Genomic DNA, 21,344 nt, shown 5'->3' with positions numbered 1-21,344 from the left:
TAAATTAATAATTAAAAAAATAAATATTTTTAAAATTATTAGTTATTCATTACTATATAATAAATAAATATATAATCTAATGTAGAAATTTGATATGAATAACTAAAATTTAATTCATCTTATATTATTTTATTGTTATATAATGAAAAAATAACTTTCAAAAATTGATGTAAATAGAATAGTCAAAAATTAAATTTCTCTTATATTTATTAAAAATATCTTTTAACTTTAACTAATAGTGCTCTAAGAGGGAAGGCTCCCGTGGGAATATTCTTCAGCCACGTGTTACAGCCTGGTTCGTCTTGGCTCTGATTGGGGGGTGTATTTCATTGGCACTCAATTTTAGACCGAATCCCAAAAAAATTGCTTGGGTTATTGATGCTTTAATATGACAAGCAATTGTCCATATGCAATAAAAAGTTGAAAGCCAGCCATGGGGAGCTAAAACCATACAAATCCAGTAGTTAATCAACAACTACGACAATTATCCGTCAATATATATATATATATATATAAATAAAAACAAAAAAATAAAAGCCCTTTTCTACATCATAGAAAAATTAGCATTCACTACATATAACAATAAAAAATTAATTATAATAATAATGATAATCGATAATAATATACATGGAGACCCTAATCCTAACTCTTGATCTGAACAACTAAATGAAAAATTACTTTCAGGCCTGATGTTGAGGACCACCAAGTGTACCAACTGGATCGTACTACGTACCAGCACAGCACACGTTACAAGATTATAGCTAAAAATAGCTAATTACACAGAATCTCACCAACCATCCGACCATGCAAAGCACCTACCAAAATCTGGTATATATAGAACTTGCAATGTGACCTGTGCATGCGGATATCGGAGGGGTATATCTGTCTCCGATCACTAATAGACTTCAACGGTATTGTGGGCATCTATTGCTCAACCCTCCATCCATCACCTCCGCCGTGCTGAATTCGAATGCTGGTGGGGTTTACTATCATTCCGTATCCTATCAGCATACATGGGCAAGCGAATGATCTCTTTAATTTCATTCAACAAGACTTCCTCAGTGATATTGTCCCTTATACTCCGCATGACCTGTAATTTAAAACAACCACCCGGCTTCGTCATGTGCACCTGGTTCCAAATGATACGGGTAACAGATTAACAAATTATAGATAATTCAGTGGTGAGACTGACCTTCTTGTAAGTATTGAAATCATTTGGAGTTGATTTATCTACTCTGATCCGCATGCAGACCCATTCCTCTTCTTCAAAATCGAACGAACACTCAATAATTTTTCCGGAATACGAGGAGGGGTCTGAACCATCTGCAATTTTTTTTTTAACTTTGGTGAGAAATCAGAATCAAGACAATACATTACATATATTTATATCTAAATGAGAATAACAAAAATAAATTAAACTTTAGAATAAAAGCGCATATAACAGAAGTATGCAAGTCAGTGAAGACAGATGCAGCACAAAAGCATCCATAAAAATAAATGCAATCCCAATTAAATTGCAGCTTTTTTTTTTTTTTTTTTTTGTTGTAGGGGTGGGTGGGGCTAGAAATTGCTTGTCTCAACTGAAGATCCAAAATTGACGATCTCAACAATACATCATCATTTATCCCCCGTCATCCATAAAATAGGGAAATTGAAAGGTGAAAAAAGAGACGGGAATGAAAGATGATGAAACATCATGCCATATGACATAGAACCTCCAATCACTCATGCTGCACACATGGTATACAATGTAAACTTCTATTTACAGTATCTCTAAAATCGTCTTAAGTTGATGTTCTTGTTTTCTGCAACATGGCAAGCTCAGAAACTAGCATTAGATGCTTTTGTCCTTGAAGGCAAAATTCAGCCACCACCTCAATGTATATAATGTTATACGGAGGGATCAATAAGCATGTGACCCTAACTTCAAATGAAATAGACAGGCCATCAAAAATATAAACCTCAAAGCAAAGTTATGTACACTACAGTTGGAAACAGGCATGTCCACTGTAAGGACCCCGCAATTAAAATGCCTTGTTACTGAAAAAAAAAATAAAAATTGTCATGCCTAGTTAAAAGATTGTTTATGCTAAAAACTATTTCCTTTCGAAGCACTAATAAAACAATTTAAGTATTTAAGCCAAAAATTATTACCATACAAATTTATATCACTTATCTAGGAATTTAAACTTTAACTAACATCTGTTTCCACAAAAAGTTCATATGAATCTCATAGCTGAAACCCTAGTAATGTTTTGTGCCAATAGTTTACAAACACTCCCAAGTGCTTTTGTCAATTGAAACGGGCTCGTTTGGATACAGAAACCAACTCACCTCATCTCATCTCATCATTACAACTTTTTCAAATTTTCACACAAAATATAATAAACAATTCAACTTTTTTAAATCCCAAAACAATAATAAAATTAAAAAATAATATTCTAACAATATTTATTCAACTCATCTAAAACCATCTCATCTCATCTCACTATCCAAACGAGTCCTAAAGCTAATCTGAGATTTTCGCTTAAACATTGATTCATGAGAGCCAGATAATAGCATCAACAAAGAAGCAAGGTGCATGATAAAATGAGGGGAAAAAAAAAATTGACCTCTGAAGGCAACCCTACTCCCTTTCCCTTCCATCAGTTTCTTCTTCCCCGTTCATACAGAAAAAGTAGCTGACGATCATCATTGTCTATCTGTCCACCAATAAATATTAGAAGGCCAGCATCTCTATGAACAAGGAGCCAATATAGAGAGAAATAAAAGAGGCCCAAACTAACAGCTGAAACTAAAATAGAATATAAAATAGTACAACCTCGAATAGAAAGTCAACTGAATTCATTTCAGGGTATTTCCACTTCAAGAGGCCTTCATGTGTGCGAGGGACATAAGGATCATCCCAACCCTGCAAACAAAAATGATTATCAGTACCATTTTTCTAAAACCTTAAAATAAGTATAACTCAACTTGACCATGTAGACCATGGTGTTCTTTCCCAAAATAACACTGGATAAGGCATGTAGACTCAGAACATGAGAACTTCTGAGTATACATGGTAGCGTCGCTAAAGGTCCTTCTAATAATCTAATAACAACATACTACTAGCAATTGAAAGGTGAACTTTATGGCCCTGAAACAGACGAGTTGAATGAATAAATTCTCCCTCAACTAATACTTTGAAGGAAAGTTAGACACAAGTCAGACAACTATAAAAAAATATTTGAATTCCAACGTTTGTTCACAGTTTCCAATCATCAAACCACCTGAAAAATAAGACCATCTGCATCATGTGAGAGTCTTGGAATGAATTCCTTTAAAAGCTTGGTAACAGTAGAGAGCAACCAAAAGTCTTTCCTCCTCACCTGATAAACATTTAAACCAGATCAACAAAAAAAATCCAGCAGAAAGAAACACCACGAGATGGAATAAAATGTTGGTAGTCAGATAATGCATACCCTGAATGGTTCAAGGTCATATCTATAATACGGATTCCTACACTGGTAAATATTGTGGCGTTCAAAATTTCGAGGTTCAATCACTTCTTTCTCAAGCATCTTCCACCGCTCGTAGAAAGGCCGCTGCACCACTATTAAATTAGCATACCATATATCTATAAATTATACAAAAAAACAAAGATAGAAAAAGCACACATTTAAAGAAGTAAATAATGCAGATCAGGGACACTTCAGGCATATCGATATGGCCATTCTAATAGACCACACCAATGTCTGAAGAAAATCTGGGATTTCAAAGGGAGAATGCAACTAAAACAATGCAATAATCAAAGGTAATAAATTCAAGAGAGCAGGGTTCTCTCCTTTAGTGGTGTCGTACAGCCAAAAACCCCACAAAATTGACACTAAAAAATAAAGCATTTGCTTCTAGTGTAGAAATTTCCATTTGTTTCTCAACACCTGACTGAACCATACCGTTTAAAACTGTGCTATCTTAGAACCAGATTTCACAAAACCATAAGTCTAGATAGGATAAAGATAGTTTTTAAGCTGTTTTGTGACTGAGTATGCTACTTCAATAAGAATTTTGAATATTCTGTTAGCCCGATTACAAGCAACTCTTCCATGGAGCAACATTACTTATTCCACAACATATATATATGTGTGGGTGGGTGGGTGTGTGCGCGTTACTTATTCCAATATCTAAGCCAAACAGCCAAAAAACCACTTGATAATAAAACGCGTCATACAGTCATAATGAGCAGAAATAAACACAATTGTTTGTTTAAAAAAAAAGTAATCGTATAATATCCATTGGAAAGGTATTAATTTTGGCAGGGTTATTTCAAGAGGAACAAAGGGGATAAAACATCAGTAAATACCAAGGGAAAAAAATTATAATCTAAGAATTTAAGGAGAGACGAATACATGGTCTTTCAGAACTAGGGAAAAAAAAGGAGGACAAGGTGGATGCCAAGAGCCAAATGGCATTGGCAACTCCAATTTTATGACACTGACTACTCTTATAGAAGGTTATATGACAATAGCCAAAGAGCATTGTGAACTCAATCTTTCAAACACCAAATATCCTTTTATTGAAGGTTAAGTAACATAAGAAAAAAAAAATCTGAAAAATGAGTATAGGCTATATCCAAATGAAGAATGGTAACATGCATGAGTGCCAATATAATTAACATTCAAAAAAAAAAGTAAATCTGTAATATGCTGAAATCAGGACCAGTAGAGGACAAGACAACAGCAAGGTGAACACAAAAGAAACTCTTAGTACCAAAGCGTGATGTAATTCAAGAAGACGGTAAACAGGATATAGTTTGAGGCTGTGATACAGGTCACGACTGCAAAGGGTATATAATAGCAAATATTTCTCTATACAAAACTAAGGGAAAGAATCCATATAACAGACCCAACTACTTGAGATAAAAACTGCCCCATTTCGGGTGACTGAACATTGTCCACAATTAAATAAGCCAAGGGATTAATATTCCACATGTTTTTGGTAGATGATACTAGATGAAGTATTAATAAATAATGAAATTGTTTCCCAATGACACATCGGATGAAGATGCATATATTGCTATGCTTGTGGACCTGTGGTAAAAGGACTTGGGCACATGAATCAAAGGGTGAAAATACAGTCTGAAAGAAGTAGCTAGATTTGGCATTTAGGCAAACACCATATCACATATAGTTAAAAGCTATTCTTCTATATAAAGGTGGTCCTGCAACATAAACCATAGACATAAGAACCAGCAAGAATGAGACAATCAGCATGACTTTTTTTTTTTTCACATTAGTTGTAAACCAAACCTCTATTACAGGCACTAGATTTATTGCCATAAGATCATAGATAAGGTATCTTCTCTCTTTCTTCTGTGAGTCTGGCACAGTATCGATTATCATCTCCCCATCAAGTAATGTAAAGTGATGAGTCTTGTCGGTGGTTAAACCCTTACAAGCCAAACAAAGGAGAATGTCAGGTTGGATCTCATTGATAAAAAAGATGACTGTGCAAAACACTCAATATAAGGAGCTTAAAAAAGCAAACATATATGTATGCGTACATCATTTGTGTTTCTGCAAGGAAACCTCATCTGCACCCGTCGGAAATTATAACTCCTATCAATCAAGTAACACCCATCTATGGTTATTAGCATCATATACCGTGTTCCATCAGCTTTCCATGTGGCATAATAATAACGCTGCCTTAACAGTTGTAAATTGTCCCTGCATACCACACAAAAAATATTGTTCGTCTCATTCGTCTCCTCATGCCAGAATTTGTGCCATAACAAGGAACACTGAACAGAAAATAACTTCCACAATCAACTGTGATAAAAACTTCCTTTTTGATTTTTACAATGTCGTGAAAGAAAACAAGAGCCACTATTAAATCTGATCTGTGATACCCCATATGATAAGAGGATAAGGTAGGTAGTGTATAAGATCCCACATTGCTTGGGAATAAGAAGTTCTTGCTCTCTATAATGTTCCAATGGGACTCCAATTGTATCATTGACTAGTCCTTTTGAAGTATAGACCAAGTGTTTTGGGCCTTTCATTAGGGCGTTACAAAAGGAATCAGAACTTATTCCAACCAAAAATATGGGACTTGAGTCATGCCACCTACAACGGATGGGCCCGACTAGGACGTTGGGAATTTAAAGGGGTGAGATTGTGATACCCCATATGATAAGAGGATAAGGTAGGTGGTTTATGGGATCTCACATTGCTTGGGAATGAAAAGTTCTTGCGCTTTATAATGTTCTAATGGGACTCCAATTATATCATTGACTAGTCCTTTTGACCTTCCATTGGGGTGTTAAATGATCATATTCCATTTAGCCTTAAGGTCGAAAACATAGACTCAATTGCCTGTATTACATGAATGCACTTCATTAGTGTCTGATTGGTCTGCTTTTAAAAATAACTATCCCATGGTGAAGCAAAGTGATGGCAGCATGGAAAATGGAAGTGACAGCTGTTCTTATAGTAATTTCTAATTTTATGAACTTTGGAAATTTTAATGCGTAGGACACCTGCAACAATGAGGGCCACATTGTGCCAGATGCCATGCTAAAAGGAGTCTTTGGTTAAATATGTAATTATTGCAGTAGCGATGGACATCTATACACAGTAAAAGAATTGTAACTTTCCCAACTTTTGTGCAAAATTTATCTTAATATTATTAGTGGTGGTTTTTTTATAAGTTAATACTACTAGTGGTGTTACCATAAGCTTAGAAAATGTCTTGCAAGGAGTATCCCCTAAGGCTTGTTTTTGTTCCATAGTTTTTTTTTTTTATATAAGTAAGAAGTAATTGTATTGATAAAGATAGGCATAGCCCAAGTACACTAGAGGTATACATAAGAGTATACCAAATTAAGAATGTTTTTGTTCCATAGTTCAAAATACAAAGTTGCAAGACGGAGATTCCTAATACTGGTAGTATAACAAAGGCAACAATGGAGGGGATGTCAATGAGTTTTTTTTCATCGCTTTTTTAGCTATAGGATGTAACTAGGTATTTCTTTCGTATACTTCATGTGTACATGGGCTTCGCCTATTACTATTTTGATGAATAAAATTTTTTACTTATAAAAAAAAAAAAGTATAACAAAGGCACCAACGGTACCTACATATGTCAATTGTACTTGAACAAATTGAAGATTTGATTTGTTCTATTTTGTTTGTATACTGAAATAATCCCTGTGCTTTGGCCTTTAAACAGTTTATTCCGACTTTTAAAAATGAACTTTTTTATCCTTATACTCTCAACTTTGGTCATTTTCATCCTTCTATTACAAATCTATCAAAACCACTAACAGAACCCCTGCCACATGGCTCATAAGCCACATCACCACCAATTAAAATGTGCCACATGTCCTATTTAGCCATGTGTACATCCACGTGTCACAATAATAAAAAATGAAAAATGAAAAACAAAACATATATAAAAAAACAAAATTATTAAATTGACTTACGAGCCAATCTTCATATTTTTTTAAATTGACTTTTTTTTTTTTTTTGAAATATTTGTTCTTTTGATTTCTTAATTATTGTGACTCAAGGGGCATTTTTATTGGTGGTGATGTGGCTTATGAGCCACGTGGTGGGGATTCCATTGGTGAGTATAATGGAACTGTATTGAAAGGATAAAAAAAACTGAAGTTGAGAGTATAAGGATGAAAAAGTTCATTTTTAAGAGTGAGGAAGTAACCTGTTTGAAGGCCAAACTATAAGAACTATTTAGTATTTAACCCTTGTTTAAAATAAATTCAGCTCCCAGTTCTTTTTCTTTCTTATTCTCTATTTTTTTTTGTCCTTCTCCTGTGTCTTCTCTACGTAGATTGCAATAATAGTGAAGTAACACTAACAGTCACATTAAACTTAAGTTCAAGAACCTCTCCCTCCCGCATCTCCACCCCCAACAAAAAGGGATAAATATCTGCCACCCTATATCACAGGCAGGACTTGAGGAAAGGAATTTAAATACACCATCAATTGATTGATTCAGTTGGACATAAAAGCAGATAATTCTAGACAACGTCTGCTATTTAACTGAGACAAACACAGTTTATACCAATTTGTTCCTTGTTTAGCCATCTTTAGGACATCTCTGGGCTGATTAATCCATGCACTTGGTTTTTTAAAAACTATACTTATCAGACTGGAATGGAAATCATAGCAGATATTCTGCCTTCACCAAGCTCCAAAGAAATTAGAAGGGTGAACCCACAAGATTGCAACCTCTATTGGAATGAGAATTAAAACTTAAAATGCCAATTACCAAAACTTTTGGATATGTTGTAAGTACTAAATGACAAATTCATCCAAGTGCTAGCAAATATGAAACCAATTACTTTTTTTCTGTTGATAAAACAAAAGCATATTAGTGTGCACAGGTAGAAAGGAGTAGGTATCAAGGAACCTTAAAACTCCAGGCAATTAGGGTTGCATTAAATAACTACCATGCATTAGGAGGCAAAAGTATAGGAATAAATATCCAGATGAAAGTTCGACTTCTACACTGCAGCATCTAAATTTCATCGTAAAATATACAATAAAATCTAGGTTCATATTACTGATTAAATTTCATATCTCTGATTTTAAAAAAGAAAATTATTTTAAAGAGAATAAATCATCTGTTTGTGTAAAGAAATGGCAGGCAACAGCAGTAACCCTGCTAAGGGCCACTGTTGTCAGCTATCATTTTGACATTTGGCAATATTACAAGCTGCATTGGTAGTAAGTTTTCTCCCATGTATAACAGTACTCTTGCATGCCTACATGCATGACTAATAGATCAAAAACAATAGTCCATTCTTCTCAATACGAATTTTTGACTGGGAAAGTGTGACAGCTGCACATAAGTAGCACTGCTACTTGTATTTTGCTCAGTTAAAATAAAATAACTACGCAATAGTAACTTCCAATAAAGATTCAGATAAACCGAACCTGTTAAGAGAAACTGGGTGAGACCCTGGAAATTGTGTGTTTGCTCTTGGCTGAAATTAAAGGAGAAACCTGTCAGAACAGCTATGAAGCATATGGAGTACGTGAAATGGGGGGAGAAAACACAACACAACACAACAGGGAAGCAAGTACAAGAGAATTTTCTTAATGGTCTGAAAGTACTACTAAAATAATTTTCTTTTTTTTTTTTTTATAAGTAAGAAATTTTATTGATTGAATGAAACTAGGCAACACCCATGTACACAGGAAGTATACAAAAGAGACTCCTAATTACATTCTAGAAAGCTGAAAAGAAAACAAGAACTCATGAACATTCCCTCCCTTTAGTACAATAGCAGCCAACCATTGAACTAAAGAAGCTCGAGCAGACATAAGCGAAGTGGCAGAGGACAATACAACATAAACATTAGAGAAACAGAGAAGACATCCAGTATCCAAATGCCAGACTCCTCAATTCTATACAAGAAAAAATGTAAACCAAAAAAAAAAAAAAAATAGAGGTATTTGAAGAGCCTACCCCAAAACCCAACTTAAGCGTTTGATAGCAGAAATGCCGCAGTACATCTTGCTGGTCCCTAGGTATCTCATCCCCTAATACATCATCATTGGTCATCACTACATCTATATCAGGATTTTCCTGAAATAAATAGAGATATGTTAAAATCAGGAAATAAAGCAAATATGTAAGGCCAAAAAAAACGTACAACAAATGATTAGAAAAAGCAAACTGTCATTGATTCTATGAAATATTCAAAGAGTAGCTAGCCACCAAATCTGTCCGCTCAGATAACCATACAGTCATGTACATGAACTAGGCAACAAACTTTCCACCAGTGTCATAGACATAATATGAGTAATATATTCTAACTTGGAATAATTTGCTCCTAGGAATTTTCACAGAATAATTCAATCTTCCATTCATGATTTTCCAGTGGTATTTCATTTTGAAAGACAACCAGATCATACAGTATAACTGCACTAGTTTCTGGGATGTCTGTTTAGCTCATTCATGGGATAAGAAGCAACCCAATAATTTTTTTCTTAATTAGACAAGAAAAGAGAAACTAGCTAATAAGCACATACTTAAGGTGTGGGTGGGGTAAAAAACCTAGATAATTATTAGGCTTTGTAACAAACTTGAGAAGAAAAATCTAAATCAGCCAATGATAGCGTACAGCTAACATTCAAGTACAAACCAGGTTGGGCAACCAATAACCAATAATGGGCCGATGACTCTATTTTATGCTCAATAAAATTTTCTTTACCGATAAAAAAAAAAAAAAAAAATAGGCCAATGACTCAAGCTGAAAATGATCATTTACCAACTCAGATGAAAATTTTTTTCCATTTAAAGCAATTCTTCTGTAGAACAATTAATTCTCTAGGTCAATAAAGCAACAAACGTGCAAAACCTCTCTTCCAGCAGCAGCTTCCTTTGTTAACACACCGTTCAAATAGCAGAAACCAATCTCAGAAACTATAAAGCAAATTAAACTTTCAAGAGCAAGCATACATTCAAAGGAGCAGCCGCAGCCGCAGCCGCATCCCCATCATCATCATCATCTGGCACTGCTTCACCATTGAGATCAAGACCAGAAGATCTTTTCCACTCCGGAGTAGAGGGGTAAACAACCATCTCGGGCTTTTTTCATGATAAAATGTATACAACGCATCAATATAGTCTGGTTTGTAGATTCCTGGAGGGCGTGCTTCAGCAAACATTTTTATTGCCTGCAATTGGCAAAGCAAAAAAAAAAACACACATTTAGGAATGTTCATTCAAAAATCCAATCCCCACATTTATTAACAAAAAACAACCTGAGTAACAGAAGTTTGATGCGAGCGCATAATATAATGAACTATCATATATCCTGTGCGATTATGCCCATGTGTACAATGGACAAGGATGTGCTTCTTTGCCTGTTTCTGACGAAATAGGAATTGAGAGACCTGAAAAGAATTAAGTATTTACAGGTAAAAAATCTATATAAGGTTTCACAAGCAATTCATATACCATAATAAAGAATAGTCGATACATTCATAACTCGAGAGAAAGCACATGCTAATTTTCCACAGTTCAATTCAGTTGGGAAGCATCAACTGCCCAATCAAATGATAAATGCTTGGGATGAAAACATAATGCTCATATGCTCAAATGGAACATAGGAAAATTTATGGTTCCTCATTGCTGCACTATATAAGAAATACAAATGCTTGCTGTGGTTCAACTCCTTACATGATACAAGAAAAAAAAAAATAGAAGTCATAGATAATAAAACTCTAGATAATAAGTTAAACTACTAAACAGCAGACAGATACTGGGGCCAGGCACATGACAAGAAAACAAACCTCAAAGACAAAGTTATTTACAGATGCATTATCAGGTACAGCATCCCTCCCCCTGCATTGAATCTACACCACAAAATAAAATTTGAAGAAGAAAATTAGAAGAATTCAATCATAAAACGATTCAAATCAGGTAACAAGGAAAACAAAATTTCAAAAGTAAATACAATTACCACAATCAAAAAACCATAACTAGGAAATAAAACTATATCGGAATCCTCTAATACCTTAACATGCTTGATACCCTCTTTCTTTAAATCTGATACTGGATAGTATCGAGACGTATTCGTCAAATCGATCACTAAACCAAGCTGAAAATCAGAGAACAAAATCAATCCATCATTCAAACAATGAATCCAGGAAACAAATCTAATTTCTTTAAGCTATTTTACATTAGAGAAGTGCATGTTTTATTTCTTCTTGCATGTTATGACACAAAGATATAAGATGGTTCAACTAGAAATTCCAGGTTCAAAACATGAACCACATATTATACTCTTCTTAGAGCACTCTCAATGGATTCTTTATCTTATCCTTTAAAATACATTACCAAAACCCACTTTTTCTATTTTACATATTGACTTTTACAATATACCATACATCAGCTTATCTATTTTTTCTTCATATCATTTAAATATTATACTTTTTAATATTTTTTATTCATTTCAAATATTTTCTCTAACTACCAATGATATCCTCATATCTTTTGATATTTACAATATCTCCTATACAATATCATATAATTATGTTCTATTTTAAATTAATCCAAATTTATAAGCTAAATCTAAATATAAATTAATTTAAAAAATAAGAAGATATTTTGTCAGTTCACTTGAAGATACGGAATTGTTATTTGAAAGGAACCGAGAAGCTAAAAATCATTATTTGAGCAAAATTTGGTGCCTAGAGTTGTTATTTGAGAGACCCAGACTCTTTGACGCTAAACAAAGATGAAAGCGTGGGAAAGAGAGAGAGGGGTGGTCTGAAATGAAGATAAAAGATTTTAAAGAGATGGGAAAAATCAGATGAAGGAAAGAGAAATGAATTAAAAATGTTTTACATGGATGATCAGTTCCCTCTAGATGTAGCGGGATCACTGTAGCAAAATGGCAAATGAAGATGAAATACAACATCCATTGTAGGTCATTTTTTAACAAATTTCTTCATATTTTAAAGAAAATTGTATTATAGAACATCCATTGGGAGTGCTCGATCAAATAAGTTTTCCTAGCCAATCATAGAAAGAAGGGGAAAAAATTCAAAAGTTCAGATTAATTACTTTTCTTCCTAAAACTCTCTGTTGATGGATCACTTGCTTAAATGAGTATCTTTTACCCGGAGCAACAAAGTCATTGTAGTATTCACTAAGTGGAACCTTGGAAGGAATCATGCCAAATATTTCCTGACCAAATGCAGGGCAGTCCAACCAACCTGCACATAAAGAACAAAGTGTCTGAAAAATGACAATATACAAGAAATGACAAAAAAGACTTTCATAAAATTAAAAGAGAAATCAGATATCCTTTTTAGCATGAAAATGTAATTTTATTATCTTTGCCCAGTTAAGTTCTAGAAGATTGTCTATAAGGAGGAACATCGAAGAGAAAAATGTTTGCCATTTTTCCCGAATATAAAAATACCTCTCCAGTTACGATAATTTTTTATGTCATTTTTATTAAGCATGCAAAAGGGCACTACCCACGTATGCAAGATATATACAAGTGACCATAATTTTTTTTTTACAAGACATTTTTATTAAGCATGCAAAAAAAGTGCTTTTTGAAATAAGGAGCAAAGTTCATCATTTGTCTTCTTGAAATCTTCAAACTCCCACTCATTTTTAATATGATTAAAGAATAAAATCCATCCATCTAAAAAACTCTAGCTTCGATTTACAAACTTCACAACATGTTATTGATAAAATAAAGTAATTATAATAATAACTTATTTAATTTACATAAATATAAAGCAAAAAAATATATCATTCATAATCATGCCAAAATATGTCATAAAATAACTCCACTCATTTTGGATGAAGTTGAGTCCACTTAAACATCAATGTTTCTTTTTTATTCCACATTAGGACCTTCAAAAGCAAATTGATATAAACAAAGGGTCCATTTGTTTTAAAATAGAGTTAAATATCCATGGTTTTTCTCAAGTCAAGTTGCTCTCAGTGCTTTCTAATTAAACTTTTTTTTACTCCCTATGCTTCAATTTTTTTTATCAGTTACTCCTTGTAATTTTAAGATTAATCAATTAGTCTCTTTGTTAGAAATCCATTAGTAAAATGTTAAATATGTTGATGTGGCATGCCACAGAACATGCAACATGCCAGAAAACTTAAAAAATATTAAAAAATAAAATAAAGAATAAAAATCTCAAAAACATAGCTTCAAAAACTTTAAAATATTAATATAAACGCTTAAAATAATAAATATAAAAGATATAAAAATCAAAAATAAAAAAGGCTGGGATGGGAGATAGAGTAGAGAGAGGAAGGCAATGCAAGAGAGAAAGAATCAGGGAGAGGAAAAGCAGAGCGTTATTTGAAAATCGAGATCTAATTCAGCAAGATTGGGAATCAATTTCTGAAGTTTGCAAGCCAAAACCAGTTTCTAGAGAAAAGAATGCTTAGGATTTTCATTCATCAAATTTGTTTTCTGTTGACCAAATTTTCCAAGTGCATCCAAACATCAAACATCCATGAAAACTATTTATTGAAATCATTTTACAGCAAAATAAACGAAGCCTTTAATCCACAATTATTAACCATATATTTGCATATAATGAACTCTGTGCTTGACTGCATTACTCAAGCACCTTTTTTATGTCAGTCTTATTAATAGTGCAGAGGTTCAATCTTATTAATAGTGCAGAAGTGCACAAGTAAGCCTTTGATTAATGTGAATGCATTACAAAAAATGGCATTTAAGCTTAATAATAATGGATATCTATTTACCAAGTCCAACTCATTAATGTGAATGCATTAACAAAAAATCATGCTGGCAGTTTGTGATACCCCCCATATAAAAAGAATAAGAATAGGTGGTGTATGAGATCTCACATTACTTAGGAAGGAGAAGTTCTTGCTCATGTTCCAATGGGACTCCAATTGTATCATTAACTAGTCTTTTTAGAGTGTAGATCATGTGATTTAGACCTTCTATTGGAGCGTTACAAATGGTATCAGAGCCAATTTGTGATACCCCATATGATAAGGATAAGGGTAGATGCTGTATAAGATCCCATATTACTTGGGAATGAAAAGTGATTGCTCTTTATAAGGTTCTAATAGGGCTCCAATTGTATCATTAACAAATCCTTTTGGAGTAACCATGTGGTTTGGGCCTTCCATTGGGGCATTACACAGTTTTAACAGCAAATAACACTAAGAAGCCCTTTGATTCATCCAAAGAATAAAAATTTTTTGCCCTTTCACACATATGCCATGAAAACTGGAATTCAAGCTCGAATTATGGGTCAGCTTTGGTTGATGTACATGGCAATCCTTCTCTCCAATACTGTATCGGAGCACCTTTTTCAATGGGTGTAAATTAAATCCACTACTTTTGGCCTGATATTTGCATTTATATGAACTTATTTATGTCAGAAAGTAGTAACATTGATACAATCTAATAGTCACAATGACAACATTGACAAGTACCAATAGCTAATTCTTTGTCCGCTATTATGAACCCATATCCTACAAAATAAAACACCTTATTGACTATACCAATGAATAAATGGTGTTCAAAGCTTTGATACAATAGCAACCAATTCACAGAAAGAACAGAAATTGCTTAGAAACACCAATGCCAAAAAACAAAAACCCTGTATGATGCATGATTCCACAAAATTGTAAACAAGATGCACACTATTAATAACAAACTCTATGTAACCCCCCTCCCCCACTTTTTTCTTTCTCCTCAAGAGGAAGAAAGAAGAAAACTACTCCTCATTCATTGAATGCAAAAGATCGCTGCAATTTCAAGATCCATGAATTGTTCAATTGAAAAAAAAAACAAAAAAACAAAAACAAAAGCAAAAATTACCAGGAGGAAGCTTGCTTTTATCATAAGACTTAATGTTTTTTGTTTGAAACTGATCATATGCAGGTGGTTGAGATATATGCATTGGTCTGTCATCTGAGCGTTCTATTTTCAATCGCTTTCGTCTTTCATCACGCTCCTAACATAAGAGGCACACGAGATCAGTGATCATAAACAAATTGTGCATACACAAACATAAATATATTAAGTCTAACTACAAAACAAAACTATCTATATCAATGCTTCATTCTTTTCTTGGTATGTCTCTGTGTGTGCGTGTGTGTGTGTGTGAGAGAGAGAGAGAGACACATGAAGAGACAAAGAGCAGGACTATACTCCTGCTACTTATGATTTTTTTTTTGTAAGTAAGAAGCATGCACTAAGGATGTGAAACAAGATTTTTACTCCATTGTCCGAGAAGGTAGACGTAATTGCACGGCGCATCACTGCTCAAATGCTCGAGGATGTTATATGGAGGTGAAGGAGTATGGTGGTGTTGGGAGGAGGAATTTTATTTTCATTCCTAAAAAAGGGGGCAATGGCTGGAAAAGGATGGGGGAGGTGCTGCATGATTTTTCCTTCGGCAAGAGAGAGAGTGACGGCTTGGAAGGACAAGGTGGTGCAGAGAGGGAGAACTTGGAGGTGCATAAGGACCCAAGTACATCATCGATGGCGAGGTGATCCTATGCAGCAGCTCTAAAGACGGGTCATGCTTCAAGGATTCAGAGTGTGGGGGTCCTCAGGACCAGCTTGTCGAGATGCACAATTCTTTAAAGGAGATGGAAACCCAACTTGTCGAGTTGAAGGCAACGATAGCTTTCTTGTCTACAAAAATAGACCGGCTTTCAGCTAGAGGCGACAGGGTGGTATGAAACAAGATAAGCCCGAATCCTTTAAATTTAGAAAAAGGAAAACGGAAGATCGGATCCGGCCTTGTCCCTATAACCAAATCCAGGAGAGTATGGCAGGTCAAAAGGAAATCTAGGTTATTTGAAGCGGGGTCTACATCGGGTATTGGCGTAGAGACATCAGTAATGGAATGTTATTCACCTTGTGTAACACAGGATAGTCCAATGGTAGGTATTACACCCTTGGTCCCCGAAGAAACTATGGCTCCCTCGTCAGAGTTGAAGGAAAAGGGCGTACTGCCAAGGTCTAAAAGAGATGTAGGATCCGCTTTCACCCCAGAGATGAAAGGACTTGCTGTCACCCCAGAATCTCCAATGGGGACCCTGATACCATTGGAGAGAACCAATTGAGTTACTGGAGAACTAATGGGTTTGGCGCTAGTGCCATGGGTAGAGAAATGTCTAGAGTAGAGAGTGCAGTTAGATACTGTGTCTGGGGATACTGTGACTCCTCTAGTCTCTCTTCCTCCAATAGCGGATTGGATTCTGCCTAAAGTTAACGAGATTCAGCAGTTCGTGGGAATTTCACATGGAGGATGTGAAGACCAATTTAAAGAACTAATTACTGCAATCGAGGCAAGCCACGCACTTGAAACCAAATCAAATTTCAAGATAAGCATGGAGTTATAGCGTCTTTTTTCGACAATCAACTATGAAGCTAAGGGTGGTAGCTCAACTAGAGGAATCAAGGTGTTGGGGTTGGTGTTCGAGTAGAGTTTTAGTTCTACGGGAAACAAGGGGTTGGGTTGGGGTCGGGTCTGGTCTGGTCTGGTGTATTTTGGGTTTTTTTTTTTATGGGCTTTTTGGGTCATTTTGGGCAAGATGTTTTCTTGTATAATTCAGTGCACTTGGTTTCCCCTTTTGTTATATACAATATTTTTACTTATAAAAAAAAAGTAAGAAGTTTTATTGATCCACGTAAATAGGCAATGACCAAGTACAAAGGAAGTATACCTCCTACTACTTATGTTTAGGGTAACTTCATGCATATATACAGCTTATGACAATAAAATAATATTAAATTTCCATTTATTATGAATGCCTTAAAAAAGGGAGAAGATTTTCTTCTAGCATGCTATTCTAAGTCCCCATATACAAATGACAAGAAATTAGAAGGTTCCCATTTATTGTATTGCAGCAAGTAACCATGCCTATTTCAACTCAATCGAGTCTGGTTTGGCCTCTGTATCTAAGCTTTCCCAGGGTTGACTCCATGGCTTGCATAAAGCCGATAAAAAAAATTAAAAATGAAAAAAAAAAAAGCCATGCATATCAAGCTTCAATAATAAAGTCCAAGCATTCTACTTGTGAACACTAATAAAGTAAGCATCTATGTGCTATTATGTACATAAGTACATACATAGAGATAGAATATACATATGGATAGCTGAATGGATGGATGGATCGATAGGTAGATAGGTATGTAAGTCAATTGAAAGATTGATATTCTAAAAATAAAATAACAAAAAGCCAAAGATAGAAAGCTAATTTTTTTCTGTTGATAAATAATTAGGAGGTGAGGTGCTGACGATAGTCACCAAGTAGAAGCCTCAAGCTCATAACAAATAGAATACTCCAAGTCCTAATTCAATGTAGTAATAACCACAAGAACCTTTCCACTCTCAAAAAGAGTTTTTTTTCATTGGCACCGGGTGTCCAAGACAAAGTCCCGACTAATCCTGGGAGTGCACAGGCTTTCGGTAAGGAGTTTCCCAAAACTGCACCTCATGTAATTCAAGGGAAAATTACCCCGTTCCGATGGCCTCAAGAGTGTGAATACAAAGTTTCAAACCCAAGACAACTAATTTATATGGCTCGCCCCAAGACCATTACGCCACCCCTTAGGATTGAATAGTAACTTTACTAGAATGTTTAGAAAGAATAATACTATTTATTCCTAGAACGGTGGTGAATATCTTTTTAGTGTTAAGAGAGGTCTTAGGGGTAACAATCATATTGTTGTTGTGTGGAAAATTATTCATCTTTGTATTATATGGTGTCTTTGGATGGAGAGCAATGGTTGGTGTTTTGAAGATTAGGAGCATTCCTAAGATGACCTTAAGAAACTTTTTCGACACTCCATTATCTTAGGCTTCTGTCATTCTTTTTTATTCTTAAATAAGAATTTTATCGATGAGAACTAGGCATAGTCCAGGAATACAGGACATATACAATCTTGGGCTTTTATCATTGATTGTAACAGGACTAGTCTTCATAATTTTCTTGTATCCGCTTCTAGTTCCTAGTTGTTACAACCACTCTTTGTATACTTCTTGTATACTTGAGCTATGACTTCTTTTCTATTAATAAAATTTTATTTTACCTACAAAAAAATACCATTATGAAACATGCAAATATATAATAGCAAAACCAAGCCTTTTAATCTACTTTTCACAGTTACAAGCAATTAACTGTAATAAATTCCAGGAAACAACTGAGAGAAACTTTTAAAAACACCATAGAACGACAGCGTTTCCCTACTCACCAAAAAGGAAAGATGGATTATCCGTGTAATTCCCTAAAAATCGAACCTCCAATAACATGTGGAGACTATCTAAATGAGTAGTACATATAAACAAGAAAACAAAAGAGAAAAAGAAGCAGGAATGTCACCAAAGTTAATGATTGTTTCTACAGCATAGCTAATGACAATGCTCGATAACTTCTGTGGTAACGATAAAGTAACTAGAAACAAATTTGGTCCCCACTGAAAAATGCCTCATTTTGAAGCTATATATGCAAACCTCCATTTAATTGACTTCATACACCAGGGACAATGAATCGAACTTCAGAAAATTTTCCAGATTCAGATAAATTGCTAGAATAAGTAAAGTAAGAAGATTCCAATTATCATGAGTGGCAACAAACACATTCGTAGAAGGAAAAGGGTCAGGTATTTCAAAGGACAAAAAGTGTACCCGACGGGCTATATCAACTGCAGACTCTATACGTTCTTCTGGTGCAGGGAATTCTTCTATGTGACGTTCAAAACTTTCTTCATCTTCTTCGGGTACAGGTGAGGCATTTAAATCCATGGCAACGATCACTCAACATTAACCAAGCAACATTTGCCACTGTAAAATCCAAAAAGGCAATAAGTCTCAACTTCCTTTGGAATAATTTTAGCACTAACTCTGCATTAGTCCAATGTGCCCAAGTACGAAAACTAACAAGCATTTCTAATACATTAATCACATTTCTAATACATTAATCAGAAATAAGAATTTTATGTAATATTTTTAGCAACGAGCTCAATTCAATTGAAGCACCAGGTACAAAGTAGAGTGCCGGCATTTTAATCAGAGAGGCTAGAAAATAACTAAGTAAAACTAAAAGAGCACTCATTTCCCAGGCTCGAGTAATTTCTCAGGAAGCAGACAGCTGTTAATTAAGTCCGGTAGTTATATAATACGCTCCCTTTGACAACAAATTTATAGTTTCCCCCAACTCCAAGCAATGAAAAAATTGATCTCAAAATTACATTTCGTCTTTGCTTTGTTGTATTTTCCCGCAAACATGCCCGGAACGACACTCACTTACAACCCTAAGTAAAGAAATTCAAACGAAAAAAAAAACCACCGGCAACACAATCAAGAATAGCAGCAGACCTGAGCAGGGGACATGTAATCGACGACCCAATTATCGCCGAAACGACGATCCTACTCGTTCGGAGAAATCTTGCCTGTCGATGAAATGGAAGGCTTCCCCGATCAGAAAGGACCAAGACGGCTTCTCCAATTGTGGCATGGAAAAGCGAAAACCCTGCAATCGCAGTACGCTCACAACTGAAAGTTGTCGTCCAAACCCTAGAGAGAGAAACAGAGAGAGCTGGGGACTGGGGAAGTTAGTTGGATTAAGAGAGAGGAGTATTCTTTATAATTAATCACTTCCACGTCGAGATCGTGAAAGAGAGTAAAAACTTACGATGTAGGGCAACCAAAACGGACCCTTACTGGCCAAGTGGAGAACTGCTTTTGACATTTTATAAAAATAAATTTATAAATTGTGATTAAATATATTATATTATATAATTATTTTTATTATAAAATAAACTTAATTTATTATTATTAATTTGTGAATTTATTTATAAAAATAAATTTATAAATTGACTTAATTTGATTAGATATATTATATTATAAAATTATTTTTATTATAGAATGGATTTAATTTATTAGTAAGTTAATTTGTGAATTTATTTATCAAGGATAGCATTTTACTTTCAAAAGTGACTTATTAGGAATTCAAAGGGAAATTCTATAGAAATTAGAGGCAACATTCTAAAAACTACAATGTTTTGGGAATCCAAAAAATGCTTGGAGTCTGACCATATGATTTTGAAAAGATGAATGATATTTACAGACCGGCTCAATATAAATTGAGATCTAAAATCAAACTTAAGTGAATTATTTATAATTATAATATAATAAAATATAAATTATTAAATAGAATATTTTCAAGATTTTCAATTTTTTGAATTTATATTTAATATCAGTGTTTTTAATTTCGTACCGTACCGGCCAGTATGGCCGAAATTTTCTGTACCGGCCCAGTGACCGATACAGGTATCATAGGTGTTTCGTACCGGCCTATATTTCGGCATGTATTGGCCTGTATTTCGACCTTTATTTTATTTTTTTTATTTTTTCAACTACAAGCTTATTTTTTTATCTCTAATTCAAATTAGACTATTTATAATTTATATATATATTTATATATAATTTATTTATATATAGACTATTATTTTGAAATATAATTTTTATATATATATATTTATATATATAATTTATTCATATATCGACTATCTCGAAACGGTACACGAAATGGTACTGGTATCAAAATATTTCGTTCCAGTATCCAGATCGGTACGACATCCGATACAGTATTCAAAACATTGTTTAATACAACAATTTAAAATGAGGCCTCAATGTAAATTATGTGCCTCAACTTACTAAGATCTTAAAGAGTTATTTAAAAATATAAATAATTCATTGTATTAAATATTAAATTTAGTATTATGGGGCCTTGCACATATTGAAAAATATAAAATTATTTAAAATTTTATTTAATGAAATGATTTTTATTTT

At 34.1% G+C, this 21,344-nt stretch overlaps 1 protein-coding gene across 1 annotated transcript; it reads right to left on the bottom strand.

Annotated features, from left to right (window-relative positions):
• Positions 1-577: 577 nt before the first annotated feature.
• Positions 578-20,118, bottom strand: LOC121267340 (mRNA-capping enzyme-like). Its single transcript, XM_041171202.1, is given in 20 exon segments — positions 578-1,090; positions 1,193-1,323; positions 2,613-2,663; positions 2,666-2,702; positions 2,822-2,911; positions 3,270-3,368; positions 3,462-3,584; positions 5,289-5,429; positions 5,543-5,705; positions 8,937-8,986; positions 9,472-9,591; positions 10,468-10,601; positions 10,604-10,685; positions 10,773-10,904; positions 11,304-11,366; positions 11,528-11,611; positions 12,580-12,731; positions 15,356-15,491; positions 19,179-19,334; positions 19,869-20,118. Coding segments are annotated over 19 exon segments (2,049 nt in total). The 5' UTR covers positions 19,296-19,334; positions 19,869-20,118; the 3' UTR covers positions 578-946.
• Positions 20,119-21,344: the final 1,226 nt, after the last annotated feature.

Source organism: Juglans microcarpa x Juglans regia, chromosome 5S (assembly GCF_004785595.1).
Source record: "Juglans microcarpa x Juglans regia isolate MS1-56 chromosome 5S, Jm3101_v1.0, whole genome shotgun sequence".
Taxonomy (NCBI): domain Eukaryota; kingdom Viridiplantae; phylum Streptophyta; class Magnoliopsida; order Fagales; family Juglandaceae; genus Juglans; species Juglans microcarpa x Juglans regia.
Note: the sequence above shows the minus strand (reverse complement) of the source record. Positions and strands in the feature narration are given on the sequence as shown.